The sequence below is a fragment of the Centropristis striata genome, chromosome 8, assembly GCF_030273125.1.
Source record: "Centropristis striata isolate RG_2023a ecotype Rhode Island chromosome 8, C.striata_1.0, whole genome shotgun sequence".
Lineage (NCBI taxonomy): Eukaryota > Metazoa > Chordata > Actinopteri > Perciformes > Serranidae > Centropristis > Centropristis striata.
Window position 1 is genome coordinate 16,993,793 of NC_081524.1, and position 20,867 is coordinate 17,014,659.

Genomic DNA, 20,867 nt, shown 5'->3' on the forward strand with positions numbered 1-20,867 from the left:
ACCAGAAAGCTAATTTTACAGTCTTGGAAATCTGAAAGGGCTCCTACATTTGAAATGTGCTTGAGAGAGCTGGGAAATGTATTACACTTGGAGAAAATCAGGTACATCATATCTGCTAAAGAGGATATCTTTTTAAAAATCTGGCAACCTTTTCTCGATTTAATGTCTAAAAACTGAATTAGTGCTATTCTGTTGCTGTGCTATTTATTTTATACTTATGTTTTGTTTGTCTCATGTCAAAAACGTGTGTCAAAAAACATGTACGGTTATGTGTAGCTCCACCAACTATTTCCAATTTGTATTTATTTTTCTTTTATGAAAACAATAAAAATAATAAATACACAAAAAAAATAAATCTTAGGGGAACAACTTGCTTCAACAACTTAAAGAAAAGGGAATATCCCCGAGGGGGATATGTGTCTTTGTAAATAAACAAATGCTTTGTAAATGCTTTTTCATTAGGAATACATGTAAAATATAACCTTTGCAGCTGAATAACCCTTTATGTTTTGGATAGAGTGCATGTCAATAATAGCAATTTATATACAGTAACCCAAATAGTGAGGAAGACCACCACTAAAGTCTTCATTTTGCCCCAAAAAACAGGTGGCGAGTACGACTAGTGCAGTTTCTCTTGTGGCTACTGAATTCTGGCTCCACAAACCCTTTGATTGGCTCAATCTAAAAAAATCGTATACTTGGTTGTACATCAAAAGTCACAATACTATATTTCCACTGAAAAAAAAGATATTTCAATAGTTCATTTCACCTCCGCTCATGTGTGTCTAATGGCCATTTTGGAAAAGATTTTACTATAAAGTAGATATTAAGGCTAAAAAAAAGGACTGTTTTGGGTTTTGATAAGATTTTGTTTGATTGATTGGTGTTCCAGCCTATCAAAGTTAGCCAGGGATGCTGTGCCTTGCCAGACTATCCATGCTTCCTCTCAATTGTGATTTTTGACTGTAGTAACTTACAAAATAGCTCTATCCATAAAGGAAAGGGTTTGTCAACAAAATTGAGTTATAACTAAAATATACTCCTTGATGTCTGTTTTCTCTTGTGACAAAGTTTTAGATTTCAATTTTGCTTTATTTCAGAGAAAAAAATAATATAAAAACCACAAAATCAAACTCAAAACCAAGCAGTAATTGCACTTACTACAGTCTGCTTTGGATACATATACTAATTTAAACAATTTCTATTATTAAAAATAATAGAAATTATGAGTTTATTTGAAAGGGAAATCATTATCTAGATAGTGATGAAGTAAAAAAGTGAGATAAAATTCTATTAAGACTAAAATATAACATTTCTTTATAATATCAAGTCTAAAATACACAAAGCTTTGAATAGAGTTGTTAAACACTTTTTATATACACTGATAACAAAATCAATTTGAAAATATTTATTCACAGAAAACAAAATTTAAAGCTGAACGAAGACAACAACATTGTAGTTACTGCACTCTCTTTATCATTACTATTAGAACCTTTTACAGCAAAACCAGAGTGCAGTAGCTACATTTTGGGGTCAAAGGTCAAATAAATCATCATGATTTTTGAGCATAAAAATGACATCATCAATACGTATAGAAATAAGTGTCATATCACTTATCTAAATATAACCCATTTGGCTGGCCAGTTAAAACACGTTAAAAAACTTTAAAGCAGTTTTTCTCAGTTTTACCTTTTGTCAGTTACTGCAGTTAGACTTTGTAGGGCAGAGTGGTCTGACCTCTAAATGTCAAGTGTGCCAGTCTCTATGACAGCTTATTTCTGAGGAACGTTGCATCATTAATATGTCTCCTTACCTACCTCTTTACCTTAGTACCTACTTTGTGGGATGCAGTTCATCATTGAGAGTTGCTGTTTTGCAATTGTGGGATTTCAGGGAAGTGAACCCTATGAAAGTCAGTCAATAAACATCAGTAAATGTCAGACAAACCTATTCCTTTTTCTGCAGTGGTGATGTAGGTGCAATAACACAGAGCCACTATCTTGGGCATCAGTTGGTTGTTGGGATATTTTATCCCACTATTTATGGTAATTAAGGCTTTCTTCCACAATATCTTAGGGCTGGTGTTTAAAATGATGCAGAGCACAGCAGCAAAGTAACAAAAAATGCATTTACATATTCTATTTTGCTAGGGCACTTAATGAGAGTGACTTGCAGTGAGAAGTCACATTGGCTTTGACTGGAAGCCAACAGAACTCAAGTACATGTGAAACTAGTCTGTGCCAAAAAGGAAGTTATTGTATTCCATCACAAACCTCTAAAATATTAAAACTCACAGATTAATTCATTTTATAATGTGTATATGCATAGAGAATCATCATAATCTCAAAGGCCACGGTAAGGGTATGAGTACATACCAAGTGTTGCCTGATCATGTCTAAAGGCCCTCATTTATCAAACGTGCGTAGATCTGAGCGTATATTTCATCTTACGACAGGGTTCACGTGTGATTTGTCAACGATCGTATCTCTCCAATCACAGCGTAACAATGATCGGCTGTTGATAAATGTGGCGGCTCGAAACAAGCGTCATTTAAATACCACGCCCTAATATATACCTGATTCAGGTCATATAGGTGAGGTTGTGCTAAAAAAACAACAACAACATGGCATTTAAAAAAAATTATTAAGTGGTGTATACAGGCAGGATGAAAAGGATTAAAAAATGGACAAAATAACCCAAGACATAGAGTTAAATTCAGCATCGCCAACCATCATTACTACTAAGTCCATAAGATGCTGGTGGAGGACAGTCTAAAGCGTAAATGTGAGTCGTATTTTGCTGCATGCACAAATGAACTTTACTGATGTTTTTGAGGGGAGCCCAGTCTCAACACATGAGCCACATCAACAGTAGGAGATATAAGGAAGTCTGTTCCACTGAAAAACAATCAATTAGTAATAATGAATTGACTTTACACTCATTTTAACCCATCCTCTTCTTATACATATATGACTGGTCAGAGATCTAACAGATGTGACCCTTACTGAAATGTCATCACACTGACATGTCAGCTTAGCCCTCCGTCAGATATTGTGTTAAACCGTGTCATTATTGTATCAGGCCATCATTCCTTTCCATTCACCTGTCTATACACTGTAAAAAAAAAAAAAAAAACCTTGTTGTTTTTACGTTAAAAAAACGGCAGCTGTGGTTGCCAGAACTTTACCGTAATAAATATGGTGAAACTTTTTGTAATATTACAGTAAAATTATATTAGCACTGTTGATTTCCCGTTTAAGATTGCCATTTTATTACATATTTTACCGTAAAAAAAAAAAAAGTTCCATCAAATGAAACACTGTTTTGCCATGTAATTGAAAAGAAAATACTTTATAAATACAGCATGAATTTTATCATTAAATATGACAGTATATTTCTGTTAGAGATATGGTGTTTAGTACATTTAACAGTGAGAAAAAGTATTTTTACAAAAGATAAATGTAAAAATTACAGTGATGCTTGCATATATATTATAGTATATTTTTGCTACAAACACAGTGCCAGTGTATTTTACAGTGGAGTAATGTATTTAAAAAAAAAAAAACTGTTTTTTTTACAAATTACTGTTTTGGCTGATATATACATTTAGGGTGTTTCATTGTTACTGAAACTGAATTAACCCATTCAACGTTTTACGGCCTTTTACTGTCATGGTTAGCAGTTTTTCACACTAAAATCTACAGACATTTTTTACAGTGTAGTTCAACTCTCTGTCAGCAGGCAGTGACTAAGGAATCACACAAAAAGCTGCTGTGTTGGAGGAAGCATGAGCTATATTTAGCACAAACACACACCTATATCTACCATTCAAGAACACTGACACAAAGGCTTGTGCAGTCCAGACTGTGTAGATGAGAGGAGGATGAGGTGTTTTTTTCCAGTCTCTCCTCTGGGGTATCATCTCACTACCGTCTTGAGCTCAGAATGGTGAGCGTAGGCAAGCCGATAGCCCTGCTTTGTCTCACTGAAATGGAAATGCATTCATACAGTGTGTAAACCCTGAATGTAGCCCAGTTAATATGGCTGATAGATAACTTAGCAGAACACAAAAGGTTTAATGGCTGATTGGTCCTTGTCAACCTTCAAGCTAATGTCATCATTTATTACTTTTGTTATCATGCCCACTGTGTACCTCCCTGCCTGTTCCACAACTGTATATAAGATGAATCTACAATGATCCCTGTGGGCAATGGGGTCACTGCAGCAGTACAGAATCAATTATAGATACAAAAACAATGTGTGTTATCACCCTTTGTTTACCTGTGTGTGTGTGTGTGTGTGTGTGTGTTAGTATATCTGAGTGGTGATGATCATATATCTATATTTCATAATCATTTTCACAAAAAGCTAGCCTGGGTATACCCAGACTGCCTTGCGCGCTTGATTTCTTTTCGAACAGCCAAAGGGTCTGGCAACCAGAGAGGTTTCTTAGCCCTGTTTTAGGGATCCAATCACAGAACGGGGAGGGACGGCAAGACGATGACGCGTACTACCCGGCAGACGGAAGCTTGTAGTTTTCTTACGGATCCAACATGGCTGCAGCAGACGTGAAACTCTCTTTAGCTGTAGATGGTGTTTTAAATAGTTTAGAGTGAAAGTTGAAAGGCGAAAGGCGAAAGGTCTCTCGCCGGCTCCGCTGTCCCCCTGCTCGTAGCGAGATCACCGGCGTTACGGTAGCGGGGCTAATAGCGGTAGCGTTACCGCTATTAGCCCCGCTACCGTAACACCGGTGACCTTTCGCCTTTCAACTTTCACTCTAAACTGGTATAACTGATACGATTGGCTGAGAAACCACACCCCCTCTACGGAGAAATGAACGGCTGGTTCCCAGACTAGATGTCATTTGAGATTGAGAACAAAAAGCTGCTTTTGTTGTCCTTTTTTATATTGGAGAAGATTAATGAGAGTGGCGAGAGTTAGGGCTGGGCAATATGGACCAAAAGTCATATCCTGATATATTTAGGCCGGATATCGATATACGATATATATCCCGATATTTTTATCGCAAAGTGAGAGCAAATGTTCAGTCAAAGTCAAATATGACATGTCACAAGTAGTTTTATTGAAACTTTTTATTTAAGTGAACATGAATACTGTAAAACAGGAGAAGCTTTTTTAAAAATCAAAGCTCCATAAAGTGCACATTTAGATAAAATCTAATAGTATCTAAAATAAAAAAACTTTAGAGGCCTATAGAAATAAAACAGGCCAATCTTTTTCTGAAATAACTATATTCACATGAGAAATGAATAAAGAGCATTACAAAAGAACTAAATATGACAAACCCTAGTAAGGGCAGCATTTATGTGTAAATATTTTTTTTTTAAACTATATTTCGATATATGCGGTAAGGTCTAATTCCATATCACATTTAAAAATATATCTATCTATGTTTATATCGATATATCGCCCAGCCCTACATATATGTTGTATGGATGTATGAATACATTTGAGAAGACTGTACTATCAGTTTTATTTTTAGCACATGCTGATTGTTTTAGGTATGTTGACATGGTATGTTAAAGTCAAGCACTACTATTTACAATAAACAGTAACTCCACAACAGAATAAGCATGCAAGCACGGTGTCTATCAGTATCCATGGTGACAGATGTCCCCTGCTTATAGCAAATAATTAATTGAGAGTGCTCTTCATAGTTATTAGTGTGAGTTGATATGGCCTGGTTCGAGGATCATCTGAAGATAATCTGCACTCTGTATAAGGAATTAATATAGTAATGGCAGGCAGTGGTGGTTTCACAGTAATGAATAGACACATTTGCCTATACATGTTTATTACTCATTCTTTTGTGTGTTAAAAGTGAATGAGAACGATGACACTATGATGAAGTAGACAAGTGGGAAGCTTTAGCATTATTAGGTCCTCTGCAGCAACCCAAAGTGAGATGTTGATGTATTGCTGTTGGGAAATCTTAAGTTTGCTGTGTAAGAACATGACAAGTCTGAACAGAGCAGTGACCTCAACACTATCTATCACCCAACAGCAGTGCTGGACCACACTAATGTGTTTGTGGCTGCAACTAATACTGAATAAGCCTGATACACTGTAAAAAAAAAAAACAACCCAAAAAACCTGTTGGTTTTACGGTAAAAAACGGCAGCTGTTGTTGCCAGAACTTTACCGTAATAAATACGGTGCAACTTTTTGTAATATTAGCACTGTTGATTTTCTGTTTGAGTGTTTGAGTTTGTGTGTGAATGGGTGAATGAACGCAGTCTGTAGTGTAAATCGCTTTGAGTGGTCCCAAAGCGACTAAAAAAGTGATATATAAGTGCAGGTCCATTTACCATTCACCATATCGCAAAATGCTGTATCGTGACTCAAGTGTCGTGATGAAGTCGTATCGTTGGGACTCTGGTGGTTCCCACCTCTACTGTGCAGTATACATGTTGTTTTACTTGGCTGTCATTCATGTGAAATTGATAGACAATGTTTTATAATTCCTGTGAAATGGATTCAGTGCAGTCAATAAATTCAGAAATTCTTTAGTGACACAGATATCGTGATGTATCGTGGATGAAATTTCTTGCAATATATTGATTATTGCAGAATCGCGATAGTATCGTATCGCGAGGCTGGTGATACCCAGCACTAATGTCCAGAATCCATTGCTCAGTTTAACAGATCTGGGTTCCCCATTACTGGGCTCCATTACTGGGCTCCATTACTGGGCTCCATTGTTGGGGCGGCTGTGGCTCAGTTGATAGAGCAGTCGCCTACTGGTTGGTGGTTCAATCCTTGACCATGGCAGCCTACATGTCGAAGTATCCTTGGGCAAGATACTGAACCCCAAATTGCTCCTGATGCTGCGTTCATCGGTGAGAGAATGAATTCCCTATGGTGGCAGGTGACACCGTTTAGGGTAGCCTCTGCCACCAGTATGAATGTGTGTGTGAAAGGGTGAATGAGCACAGTCTGTAGTGTAAAGCGCTTTGAGTGGAAAGCTACTATTACATCATTTGTCACGTGACCATTTGTGTCAGCAAAATGAATCATGCCTTTCAAGTTGTTGTAGAATTTAATATTCTTAACAGCATGAAGTTATTCCAAAAAAATTGTTTTTTAATACGGTGTAACACCAGGACTAGGCTAAGGTTGAGCACTCATTCATCTCAACTGATCATATAAATAACACTGTTTCTGACTTTAACATGATGGATGGTAAATAAATATTAGAGCAGGACCTTTTCCTCTCTTGTCATAAGTACCATCCAAAATGTAACATTTGGGATTTGTTTTCGTTGACTTTGGTGATTTGGGACTTTTAATTTAAGGTGTCCACTATGTTTAGCCAGTCAGACCTTTAACAGCTGTGATGCTGAGCATGTGTTTCTTTTGCACCATCATTTGTCTTTACAGATTGTGATTGGAGCTAGGATTAAAGAAGGGGATATATTGGCTGCAAAGTTAACGATTTTTGGTATTTAACCACCCTACAATCCATCCCTTCGGCCAATTCAACCAGCTATGTTTCATTTTCAATATTTCATTAATAAATGAAGATGAGGTTCACAGCACAAGGCCAAAATAATATGTTACTGTCATTCGTAAAAGAAATACCCCAATGACAAATCAGCCAGAAGCAGTAAGAGTACTTCTGGTTTGGTGAGGTAGAGGTGTAGTATAGCTGTTAACCAATGAGCGTGACTATAAAGGATACTTTTGCACTTTCGAGGAATCCTATCACCCACACACACACAGAGCCACACTCACACACACACACACACACACACACACACACACACACACACACACACAACGTCACCCCATTAGCTGAGCTAACTAAACTAAGAACTCCTAAGACTCCTTTACTTTACTAAATGTTGTAATATACACACTTTTAAAATACTATATTACACATGGATTAAAATCTTACTTAGGTTACTGTTTATTAGGCTATAACTGGTGCATTAACATGTATGCAGCATTGTTGTTACAACAACAAGATAAATTAAAGCAGCAAGCAGTGATGAACTGGCCCAAGCAGAGTGACCTGACAATCATTTGTTTCTTACCAAGATAAAAAAAAACTTAGAAGTATTCGATAATTGATCTTGTTTTAAGAGTTAATTTCTTATCTTAAGTGTTCAACATGCTTATTTCTAGATTTAATAATCTTAATTTAAGAAATCTTGTCAAGTGAAATTATCTGGCCATGAAGCAAGATCATTTCCCTCAGATTTAGTGTTTTTATCTTGTTTTTAGACACACCTTTTTTGTAGTGCACACAAATAAATGTAGTGTAGTAAATGGCAAAATAATAAAAAATGTTCATTCATAAGCAAAGTATTAGTAACTGCAAATGTGTTTAGTTATATTCCATCTCTGCTTGGAACTATGCATGCTGTGAACTATTGGAACAGAAAGTGTTGGTAGCTGATGTGTGGTTGTTTGAAACAAAATGTATTTGTTTTACATATTGCAATAGGCTATTTTTGTCCCCAGTATTCAGTAATAAGTCCCTCTATATCCACGCCTGAAGAACTTTGATGACATTTCTGTCATGTCTCTTGGCCTCTGGTGGTGGTTTGACGTGGAGCACTTGGAACATAAGCCTTGTTGAACACATCCTTCCCAGACACTCTCATTAAGTATTCATATATTGTAGTGTGATAGGTCCTAAATGACGTTATTTGTCTTTGTTAGTTTATGTGCTGTTTCAGATGACAACTGCTGTCACTGAGGACATGCTGGATCTGCATGGGACTCATGTATATGACATTCTGTCTCATTACCAAACTCCTGAATTTTATTTTCCTTTCTCCTCTATCTCTCTGAGCCTGCTTTATTTGCCTCAACATACCCTTCTGTTACTCCTTCTACTGGGACACTTCTGTTTTAGTTGTTGCTTGAAATGGAAAATTAAACATTGCTTCAACTTTTTTTAACTGCTTAGAAAAAGCTGGACTATTTCGTTTATACACTGGCTTATCTTAAAAATTATGATGTTTGTTTAATTGGTAATTTATGAATTTGCTGTCAACATGACAGCAAAAATCAAGTCATCACAAATACATGTTTGTATCCCTGACACAATAACAAAGGCATCCTCATTACTAGGGTTGTCACGATACTAAAATTTTCAACTCGATACCGATACTCAGGAAAATATTCGATACTCGATACCATTTTCGATACCACAAGGATAAAAACAAAGACCCCAAAATTTAACAGAAATATTTTAATTAACAAGAAAAATGCAACATGTAAAAATTAACAGAACCACAGGTTAAATATTTATAATAAAAAACAGTTGTGCAAAAAGAAACTGCAACTATGATTAGGGATGGGTACCGAATTCGGTACTTTTATAGGTACCGACCGAATTCCGTCGGTACTACCGAGTACCGATTCAAGTAAAATCAAACGGTACCATGTTTCGGTACCTAAACGGCGTTACCTTTAAACTGATCATTGATTTCAACCTGTTTTCATTTGACGTCTTGATTAACAAGCGTGCTGACGATCGCACTATTTTTTTATTTACCTCCTCGTCTGGTCCTGTCTGCTCACCGCGGCCACTAGCCACTAGCTGCTGCCCTCTTCCAACCCGGCGCAGAGACGAACAGCCGGCTCTCGGCCTGCTCGCCGGCAGCTGCTATATCTCCAATGTCTCTACCCGGGCTTGGCCTTAATCTGCCTCCAGATTGGACCTTCCTTACTCCGTTTGCTTTCTCCATTCTTCTGTAGATCAGTCATTAACAGCTAGCAGTTAGCTGCTGCATCTCTGGTCCTCCGCTAAAACTCCGATCTTCAACTCAGGAATATTACCTGCCACTTTATTCCAAACTGCCTCGCTGAAATTAAATCCCTCAGACTCCTGCGTCATCCTCGATATGTTCACAGAGCAGCCCGACTCAACTTTGTTTATTCCAACCTTGCTATGCCCACAATACTGTCTGACCGGCGCTGCGCCGCACAGCTACGACGTCACCACAACAAATCACACGTGCAGTTGCAACCTTTTTTTTTTTTTTTTCTCCGTGCACTTGCCACCTGAGAGCGCTCCTCTACATTCTTTGATAACACTCCAACCTTCATGTTACAAAATGCACGTTCACTCAACAATAAAGCACTGCTCATCCTGGATTTTATATTGTTTTGATATATTTTTTAAAGTTTATATTTTCAAACGCAAAAGTACCGAAAATTGGTACCGTTGAGTACCGATACCGATTCCCAGGTACCGGGTATCGGTACCGTATCGGTTCAAATGTGAACGGTACCCATCCCTAACTATGATAACAAGCTTCAGATACTCGATGCTTTTGAAAATGAGTATGGTATCCGGATACAATGTTTTAGTATCGATAATTTTGACAACCCCACTCATTACTATAAGTGTAATCTACCTCACTATCAATAATTGTTGCTTTCAGATGAAGAAGTTTCAACATTAGTGTGACAGAGAAGGCGGCTGGTGTAGTGGGAAATGTTATGGTGTGTACAATGAAACCTGGCCCATGTTAAAGAACAAGCCACAGGGCTGCAAGATGACTCCTCCTTGTGTATTAGAGTAATTAGAAGTTCTTCCTGCAGGGGAGCCCGGGCCTAAATATTTAATCTGAAGGGAGTTGTGGCAAAACATGTCATGCTGCCTGCATCTTTTGTGTCCAATATACACAGTCCAGTGTGGAGGAGCAGCTGGTAAGGTGCTTTGTGTCTGGGAATGGACGGGGAGTGAGGAGGGCCTGGTGTGTGCCCCATGGACTAGTGTGAGTCAGTCTGTAGCATGTCTGTACAATTGTTTGGATGTGTAGATGTGTAGAATATTGTGGGAACAGCAGCACCAACAGCATCCGGCCGTGTGTGCAGCACAGTCGACAGAGGAGTGGCTGTTTTGATCAGAGAAAAGAGAGATGGAGATGAAAAGGCTCTGGTCCTAGCAGAGAGGTAGCAGCAAGGCTCTATGGGGAGGGAAGAGCCAGGCTGAAAGAGAGATTAAAAACAGGCAGGGGCTGGAAAAATGGGGGGCAAAGTCAGTTTTTGGCTGAACACTGATAATTGCAGATGGATTTTTTTCTCTCTAATGCTTTTATCTTCTGCCTCCTTTCTTTTCATCTTCCATTTTGACAGATATGTGTCACAAAGATGTCCACACGCAGCTGCCAGGGAACGGACTCGGTCATCAAGCCCCTGGACACCATCCCTGAGGACAAGAAGGTGAGAGTGCAGCGCACACAGAGCGGCTTCGACCCATTCGAGAAGCCCGCCAGTCAGGTGAAGAGGGTCCACTCGGAGAACAATGCCTGCATCAATGCCAAGAGCTCATCCGCAGGCAAGGAGTCGCCCAAACTGCGTCGACACTCCAGCCCTAGCTCTGTAAGTAAGCCTTACACACTGGAGCAGATAGTGTCTTTTGTATTGTTCAGTAACTATTGTAGAATAAAGCAATATTCCAGGTAGCTATTAAAAATCCCCTTAATGGTTTTGACCCCTGTTGCAGTTTTGTAACTGTATACTTGGTAATCACCATACATCCTACACCTGTAGTCATGTGTCACAGTAGCAGATATATACTGGCTACAAACTAGGACAAAGACAATTAAGTCAAATCAATTTGACTTTTTTTGTGTTTTACTTTTACTGCCCAATATCATAGGTCATAAATTTGCATTGAGGGGTTTTACAAAGTTCTTAAACATGGAAAACATGGTTAGAATGGTATAAACTGTGGACGTATCCCTTCCGTTGGATGACAACTGTCTCTTTTTTGTTTTTAACTGATAGACCCATAAAACAAGTAGATCAGTCCATTGTTTTGTCTCTCTAGACACTGGGCTGGTCATGAGCCCTTGGCTCAGTGGCTTCATTCAACAGCAATTCTGCAAGAAAAAGGGTGTCAGTTTGGTTCGATGCCGACCAAACAGCCGACTAATCATACTACTACTTTAGTCCCGCCAGCTACTTTATTGAATAGTTTTGATTATTAAGCTTTGATTTCTATGCATTCACATTTCAGGACAACTAGCTTCCACTTCAAAACAATGTGATCAGGAAAACAGAGAAACGTGTCCAACTGTATCATGTTTATGTCCTGTCAAATAGAACAGTAGTTCTCAACCTTTTTGAGTGGCAACCCCCAATTTAACATGCATGTTGTCTGCTCTTGTCTCTTCAGTTTTACTGCTTTCGAGCTTTCGTTTGCCAGCATTTCAGAGCAAATGACACACTGTGGATATTCTGTGTTGTTTTTTGTCAGCCCATTAGCTAAGCTAACTAAACTAAGAAGAATTTAGATCCTTTACTTTACTAAACGTTGTGATATGCACAGTAATAAAATACTATACTACACATGGATTACAATCTTACTGTTTATTAGGCTATAACTGGTGCATCAACATGGATGCAGCATTTTAATGTAAGAAAATAAGAAATTAACTCTTAAAACAAGATAAATTAAAGCTGCAAGCAGCGATGAACTGGCCCGAGCAGAGTGCACTGACAATTATTTGTTTCTCACCAAGATAAAAAAACCTTCAGATTTAGAAGTGTTAGATAATTTATCTTGTTTTAAGAGTTAATTTCTTATCTTTTTTGCAGTGCACACAAATAAATGTAGTGTAGTAAATGGCAAAATGATATAAAATGTTAATACATAAGTAAAGTACTAGTAACTGTAAATGTATTAAGTTATATTCCATCTCTGGATGAAAAGCCATACTTGAAGAAGTGGGGCTGATATTTACGGAGCCTAGTCGGCCCCACTGCCCTCCGTTTCTCGGCTTCCCAAGTCTGGAGCTTTTCTTTGCAGCCATCGCTCCATTTTTCCAGCATCAGTTATAGCTAGCTGCTAGCAAACTGCAGCTGTGGTAAAACAACAACGTGTTTGTTTATTTTTCCCACTGTGCTCACTGAACAGAATCTCACGTGCAAAGTTCAGATCATACAAACTCAGTTGATACGTCGAATTTTGGACACATTATGAAGCAGACAACAACTAAAACATCTCCCTGTCTGAAATTATGGAATTTAACATTAATTTTGTGCATTTATATTTTTTCCAAAATTATTTGGCGACCCCCTAAATCCTCTCGCGACCACAATTGGGGTCGTGACCCCAAGGTTTAGAATGGCTGAAATAGAGAGTAGAGTGTTGTCTTCAGTCTTTGACAAATATTAGAAAAGTAATTGGTGACAAAACACATGAAGCATTAAAGGAACAGACACTAGGGATCCTCATTGGACGGGCTACTTTGGAAAAAACCCAAACACTGATGACAGCAGCTTGATGACTGGGCTGTAAGCATTAAAAAGTCAACTGAAACTGCTGCATGTCTAATATACGCCATACAGACGTTTTGAGCTTGAGAATGAATGAATGAGTGTTACTTAATTGTGGGATGACTTGATAAACCTTGCAGTGACAATGTCACTAAAATAATACAAAATAATAAATAAAGTGAAATGTTGATTTTATTACAAAAGTTCTGATCAGTCATGCTTACAATCAGGTAGATACACTCATTCAAATATACAAGAATTACTATCAGAGTATAGGATGGAATAGTGGAGTTAGAATGTGCCACAGGCCACCAAGTGGCGTTAGAATTTGATTGTTACAGTTGCAGCTACATTTTTTTGTCTTTCCTTTAATGTATTTCCAATTATAGAATCTTTGAAGATGGCTAAGACAGCTTTCCCAAGAGGAAAAACCCAGGGCAAAAACAAACAAAAACAAATCACTAAAATAAAGGTTACTACTGTGATGCTGTCAGACCAGCCTTTTCTTCCATGTTTGCAAAAATCCGTCTGTAATAGACAGTCCATATTTCTGAAATAACAGGTCAATTCATTCCCCTCAATTTTGCATATCAAAATTAAATCAGACTCAATTGCTTTTTAACCAATCAAGGTGGGCTGTGTTTGTGCCTGGAAGTGAATTTGCTGTAAATGTGTTTCCATCTAGATTTTTCTATACACATTTTTCTTTTACATTACATTACATGACATTACATGTCATTTAGCAGACGCTTTTGTCCAAAGCGACTTACAATAAGTGCATTCAACCTGATGGTACTAGACATAGACCATAGGAATCAAGTAAGTACATAACTTTAAGAGCTAACTGTCATCGCTAAAGGAGTGCTATATGTTAAAGAAGAAAAGAAGAGAAAAGAATAAGATTTTTTTTTTTTAATATATGTTAGGTGACCATGACTTAACCGAGATATTGTTGGAAGAGATAGGTCTTCAGCCTGCGGCGGAAGATGTACAGGCTGTCTGAGGTCCTGATGTCGGTAGGGAGCTCGTTCCACCATTTGGGAGCCAAGACAGAGAAAAGTCTGAAAGTGGTTTTGAGGCGAGTTGACCCACACAGGGTGGGAGTCGCCAGCTGTTTGGCTGATGCAGAGCGTAGAGGATGGGCAGGGGTGTAGAGTTTGACAAGGTCCTGGATGTAAGTAGGACCTGAACCGTTAGCAGCAGAGTACGCCAGAGCTAGAGTCTTGAAGCGTATCAGCGCAGCCACCGGTAGCCAGTGGAGGGAGCGGAGGAGGGGTGTTGTGTGTGAAAATTTGGGAAGATTGAAGACCAATCGAGCAGCTGCATTCTGGATGAGTTGTAGAGGTCGGATGGCTTTGGCAGTCAGACCTGCCATGAGGGAGTTGCAGTAGTCCAGGCGTGAGATGACCAGTGCCTGGACCAGGACCTGAGCTGCCTTCTGAGTGAGAAACGGGCGGATTCTCCTGATGTTATGCAGCAAGAATCTGCAAGATCTGGTAGTGACGGTGATGTTTGTTGAGAGGGAGTTGGTTGAGTTGGTTGTCAAGAGTTACGCCAAGGTTTTTGGCGGTTTCTGGGGAGACAACCACTGTGTTCTGGACAGTGATGTGGAGGTCAGTGGTGGGGGAGCCCTTCCCTGGGAGGTAGAGTAGCTCAGTCTTTCCCAGGTTGAGTTTGAGGTGGTGCGAGGACATCCACTGGGAGATGTCGGCCAGACATGCAGAGATACGTGCTGCTGCATGTGTTTCAGACTGGGGAAATGAGAAGATTAGCTGGGTGTCATCGGCATAGCTATGGTAGGAGAAGCCATGTGAGTGGATGAGGGAGCCAAGGGAGTTGGTGTATATCGAGAAGAGGAGCGGACCAAGGACAGAGCCTTGAGGGACCCCGGTGGTGAGTAGACAGGGTTCTGAAACAGAACCCCTCCAAGTTACACGGAAGGTGCGGTCCTTGAGATAGGATTTGAGCAGAGACAAGGCAGAGCCCGATACTCCAAGGTGGTGAAGGGTGGAGATGAGGATCTGGTGATCCACAGTGTCGAAAGCTGCAGAAAGGTCCAGTAGAACCACCACAGATGAGAGAGAGGCTGCCTTCGCCTTGTGAAGCTGTTCAATCACAGCTAGAAGGGCAGTCTCTGTTGAGTGGCCCTTCTTAAAACCAGACTGGTGAGGATCAAGGAGGTTGTGCCTATGCAGGTAGCAGGATAGTTGGTTGAAGATAGCCCGTTCCAGAGTTTTGGAGAGGAACGGCAGGAGAGAGACAGGTCTGTAATTGTCCACTAAGGATGGGTCGAGGGTGGATTTCTTAAGGAGAGGATTCACCCTTGCTTCCTTCAGAGAGTTAGGAAAGCAGCCAGTAGTCAAGGAAATGTTGATAAGATGGGAGAGGAACGGGAGGAGATCCGGAGCAATAGACTGAAACAGGTGGGAGGGAATAGGATCCAGCTGACAAATGGTAGGACGGGCAGAAGTTTCAAGGCTTTTAAAAACAAAAAACAAAACAGTGATAAGGACAGAAATTAGAATTTGAAATTTGGGTTTTTAAACTTGGCTGAGATGGAAAAGCATTGACCCAAGCAAGGTAGGACATGTGAAGTGCAAAGGCAACAGACTTGAATAGGTTATGACGTACACTATAAAAAAAACGTGTTGTTTTAACGGTAAAAAAACGTTTGCCAGAACTTTACTGTAATAAATCCGGTGCAACTTTTTATAATATTACGGTAAAATTATATTAGCAATCTTGATTTCACGTTTAAGATTGTCATTTTATTCCATATTTTACTGTAAAAAATAAAGAAATGCTGTTCTGCTATATAATTGACAAGAAAATACTTTTTAAATGCTGCATAAATTACAGATTTTAACATTAAATATTACAGTATATTTAAAAGTGAGAAAAAGTATTTTTACAAAAAATAAATCCAAAAATGATTGCTTGTACTGTTATATATATAATATTACAGTATATGTTTTGCTACAAACACGGTGCCAGTGTATTTTACAGTGGAGAAACGCATTTAAAATTCAAAAAATATATATTGTTTTGGCTGATATATATATTTAGTGTTTCTTTGAAACTGAATTTACCCATTTATTATTTTACTGTCTTTTACTGTCATGGTTTAGCAGTTTTTCACCGTAAAATCTACATACATTTTTTACAGTGTACATTAAGCATGAGTCTGCTGCACCAAAGAGATGGCAATGGGAATGGGAATTGTGGCAGATAAAAACATCAGATCTGTGTGGAGCAATGAGGAGACTGTAACTGTCCTCACATTGATATATAAATGAAACGGAATACATAAATGATGTTTGGCTGCAGCTCTTTAAATCTCTTTGCATCTTCTTCTTTTGCAATGGTCCAATGGCTCCTCCCAACTCCTGATGTTTATGTTACAGGAATGATGAAAAGACATATACATATGGATTTTATTTTGCAGATTTTGTGGAAATTTGCTTAATGTCAGTAAAAGGCAGATTAATTCCAAACTCCACACCTGCTTGACCTTGGCATGGCTATGGCTTTGAAAATGCTGTCAAAGCTCCAATTATTTTTGTATTTCTCAGGTGTTTTGTTTTGGCAGCTGAGCTCTTTTTCGTTTTCTCCATCTGAAACTAGTTTTCCAGCCTGTATAGCCTCACATGGTTAATTGAAGACTGTCTACAAACAACATAATTTTCTTAATCATGCAAATTAAATTTGCAGGTTTTATACATAATGTGGTTCCTGTTTGAATTTAGCTCCAAATGTGAAATGCCTAATGAATGGGCACGCAAATAAGGTTTAATAAGTGTAATATGAGGCTTGACTGATTGCCTGCCAGCATCACTGCAAGACACTAATGAATTGTTTTAGCTGTGATTATGAAAATGTGTAAACCGTCCATTTACAGTCCTTTTATTTAGGTAGTCCATCCCACCTGACTCTGTAGGATAAATCCGTAGATAAATCTACATTGAAATGTGACCTAAGCACACAGGTGAAATATCAAACTCATGGGAAAGGAAGGCCTGTTGGATGAAAGTCAGCATAGCGTATCCTGAGCGGAAGATCTGGTTAATACGATAACATTAAAATAAAAACAGGAGCTCCCAGGTGTACTCACATATCAACACATAACAACTCTTCTATTTCACAGAAGCTCTTGGATTGCAGAATGTGATAATGGATCAGACATGGACTGTACTTTGAGATAATAGGTTTTAATCAGCATTGACACTAAGGCTACGTTTACATGATGACCGTCTGAACAGAAAACGCAACAGTGGCGTGGCGTCTTCACTTTTTATTCCTCGTTTAGACGAGCGTTTTCGGAAGGAAATCTGCTGCATACGGTGACACAAAAGTGTGTGAATTGGATTGGGTATGCATGCCAGGCGGCATCACTTAAAGAGATAAGAGCATCTTTGGGCATCTTAATGAAGTTTTCACGCCACGCATTTTCATCAGCTACTCCTTCCACAAGGTTCCCCACCATCCGCTAGATGTATGTGACGTAAACGCGTACATGACGTGAGCAGATCTGAGCAGGGTTTTGTGTCTTGGCAGTTTAGACGGACACGCTACTGCGGAGCGGATTACAGTTTTACACTCTGGAGGGTGGTTTCAGATTTTTGCATTTTTAAGCCACAAAAGCGCCGTCACCATCTAAACGAAAGGCACTTCCCATAAAATATTTTGTCTTTTTTACCCGCAAGCTTCCTCGTATAAACGGGGCCTTAGTTTGCACAAAACCATCACCCACATTTTCACAACATTACTATGAATCAGAGGCATACTGACTTATTGGTATAGTCCAATTTCATATAATACTGAAAAGATTATTTCATAAATCAACGAGCCAATTAACAGATCACTACTGCCAACAATTTTGATAATCAATTTATCGTTAAAGTCTTTTTTTAAGTCAGAATTTAATGGGATTTTGGGAACCAAACAATCTGAATAAGTCAAGCTGGACTCTGTATTAACTTTTTAGTATATTTTACATTCATGTTATAAAAGGCCTCACCTAGAGCTCAGAGAAACTGGAATCTATTAATTAATCGATTTTAAGATTTTATTGTTTGTTTTTAAAGCTTTGAATGTACTGGCCCCACAGTACATCAAGGACCTCATCCAAATTGAGGTCCAAGGGCCAGATCCAGCTGGTGGTGCCTAGGGCCAGACTTAAAACCAGGGCGACAGGGCTTTCTCTGTTTCTGAGCTGTGGCTCAGTTGGTAGAGCGGATTGCCCACCGATCGGAGGGTTGGTGGTTCGATGCCTGACCATGACAGCCTACATGTACAAGTATCCTTGAGGAAGATACTGAACCCCAAATTGCTCCTGATGCTGCGTTCATCACTGTGAGAATGAATTCCCAATGGTGGCAGGTGGCATCGTTTAGGGTAGCCTCTGCCACCAGTGTGAATGTGTGTGTGAATGGATGAATGAGCGCAGTCTGTAGTGTAAAGCGCTTTGAGTGGTTGCAAAGCGACAAGAAAAGCACTATATATGCAAGTCCATTTTCTCTGTGGTGGGCCCCAGACTTTGGAACGCCCTCTCCCTCCACGTCCCAACAGCCCCCACGGTGGAGTGTTTTCGAGGTACACACACACACACACACACCCCACACCCCCCCCCCCACACACACACAGACCCCTACAATATACCCCCCCACACACACACCCCTACAATACACCTCCCCCACACACACACATCACTACAATACACCCCCCCCACACACACACACACACAAACACCCGTACAATACACCCCACACACACACACACCCCGACAATACACCCCCCACACAGACACACACACCCCTACAATACACCTCCCCCCCACACACACACACACACAAACACCCGTACAATACACCCCACACACACACACACACACCCCTACAATACACCCCCCCACACACACACACCTACAATACACCCCCCACACACACCCGTACAATACATCCCCCCCCCACACACACACACACCCCTACAATACACCCCCCCACACACACACCCCGCCAATACACCCCCCCACACACACCCCTACAATACACCCCACACACACACACACACACACACACACCCCTACAATATACCCCCCCACACACACACACACACACACCTACAATACACCCCACACACACCCCCCCACACCCCCCCCTACAATACACCCCCCCCCACACACACACCAGTATTTTGGGTTTCTACAAGAACATGTTATCATGCTTTAATATTGGAAAATAACATTTTATTAACATTGGCTTGTAAAAAAGCATGCCCCCAAATCATGTATTTGACATTACAATACACCCCACACACACACACACACACACACACACACACACCCACACACACACACCCCTACAATACACCCCCCCACACACACACACCCCTAAAATACACCCCCCCACACACACACACCCATACAATACACCCCACACACACCCCCACACCCCTACAATACACCCCCCCACACACACCCCTACAATACACCCCCCCACACACACACACCCCTACAATACACCCCCCCCCACACACACACCCCTACAATACACCCCCCCACACACACACACCCATACAATACACCCCACACACACCCCCACACCCCTACAATACACCCCCCCACACACACCCCTACAATACACCCCCCCACACACACACACCCCTACAATACACCCCCCACACACACACACACCCCTACAATACACCCCCCCCACACACACACCTCTACAATACACCACACACACACACACACACACACACACACACAACCCTACAGTACACCCCCCCCACACACACACACACACACATACCCCTACAATACACCCCGCCCACACACACACACACACACCAGTATTTTGGGTTTCTACAAGAACTTGTTAACATGCTTTAATATTGGAAAATAACATTTTATTTACAATCAGCCCATTCCGTTCTGTTTGGCTTGTAAAAAATCATGCCCCCAAATCATGTATTTGACATTATGATCGAGACACTAAGCCATTTGATCTTATGTTATTCTGTACATTATCTAAATTATCTCTGTTATCATCATTTGCCACTTTGCATTTGCAGTTCTGAGGCTATAATAACTGCTTATTAGTAGCTCTTTATCAAAATAGAGCGGTTGCAGTTTTTTTCTGTACCACAAATTTGGCAACTACCTGTTAAAATTATTGAACACTAACTGAAATTCTTTGTCCCTTGTTGTTACAAACAATGAAATGAGTCGTACCATCTCAATACCATTAAATTATTTCAGATATTTTAGGGAGGGTTTGGCAGTTAATTTAATTGAGGGTACTGTCATGAACCGGCTCATAGATCACGACAAAACAAGGGAGACCACACATGTATTCAAGTTATAAGAAAATAATGTTTATTTAAGTAATTGAAAACACAAAGAACTAATTATGTGAGTCAGTATATCAGTGGTGAGGTGTGTGCATGCATGCGATGTGTTGAAATGCAGGTGTATAAGCTGAAAGTAACTAAAACTAAAACAGACCAACTAAAAACAGACCAACTAAAACAGACCAACTAAAACAGACCAACTAAAACAGACCAACTAAAAACAGACCAACTAAAACAAACCAAGGTGGTGG

The 20,867-nt window shown here is 39.8% G+C and overlaps 1 protein-coding gene across 2 annotated transcripts in view; it reads left to right on the plus strand.

The window, feature by feature from the left end:
- The window catches only part of cdk14 (cyclin dependent kinase 14), a 296,637-nt gene that overhangs the window by 67,248 nt on the left and 208,522 nt on the right, over nucleotides 1-20,867 (plus strand). For both annotated transcript variants that reach the window (XM_059338824.1, XM_059338825.1), the window contains one exon: nucleotides 11,119-11,364. In XM_059338824.1, coding sequence (XP_059194807.1) covers nucleotides 11,119-11,364 — 246 coding nt within the window. The remainder of the gene's footprint in view (nucleotides 1-11,118; nucleotides 11,365-20,867) is intronic.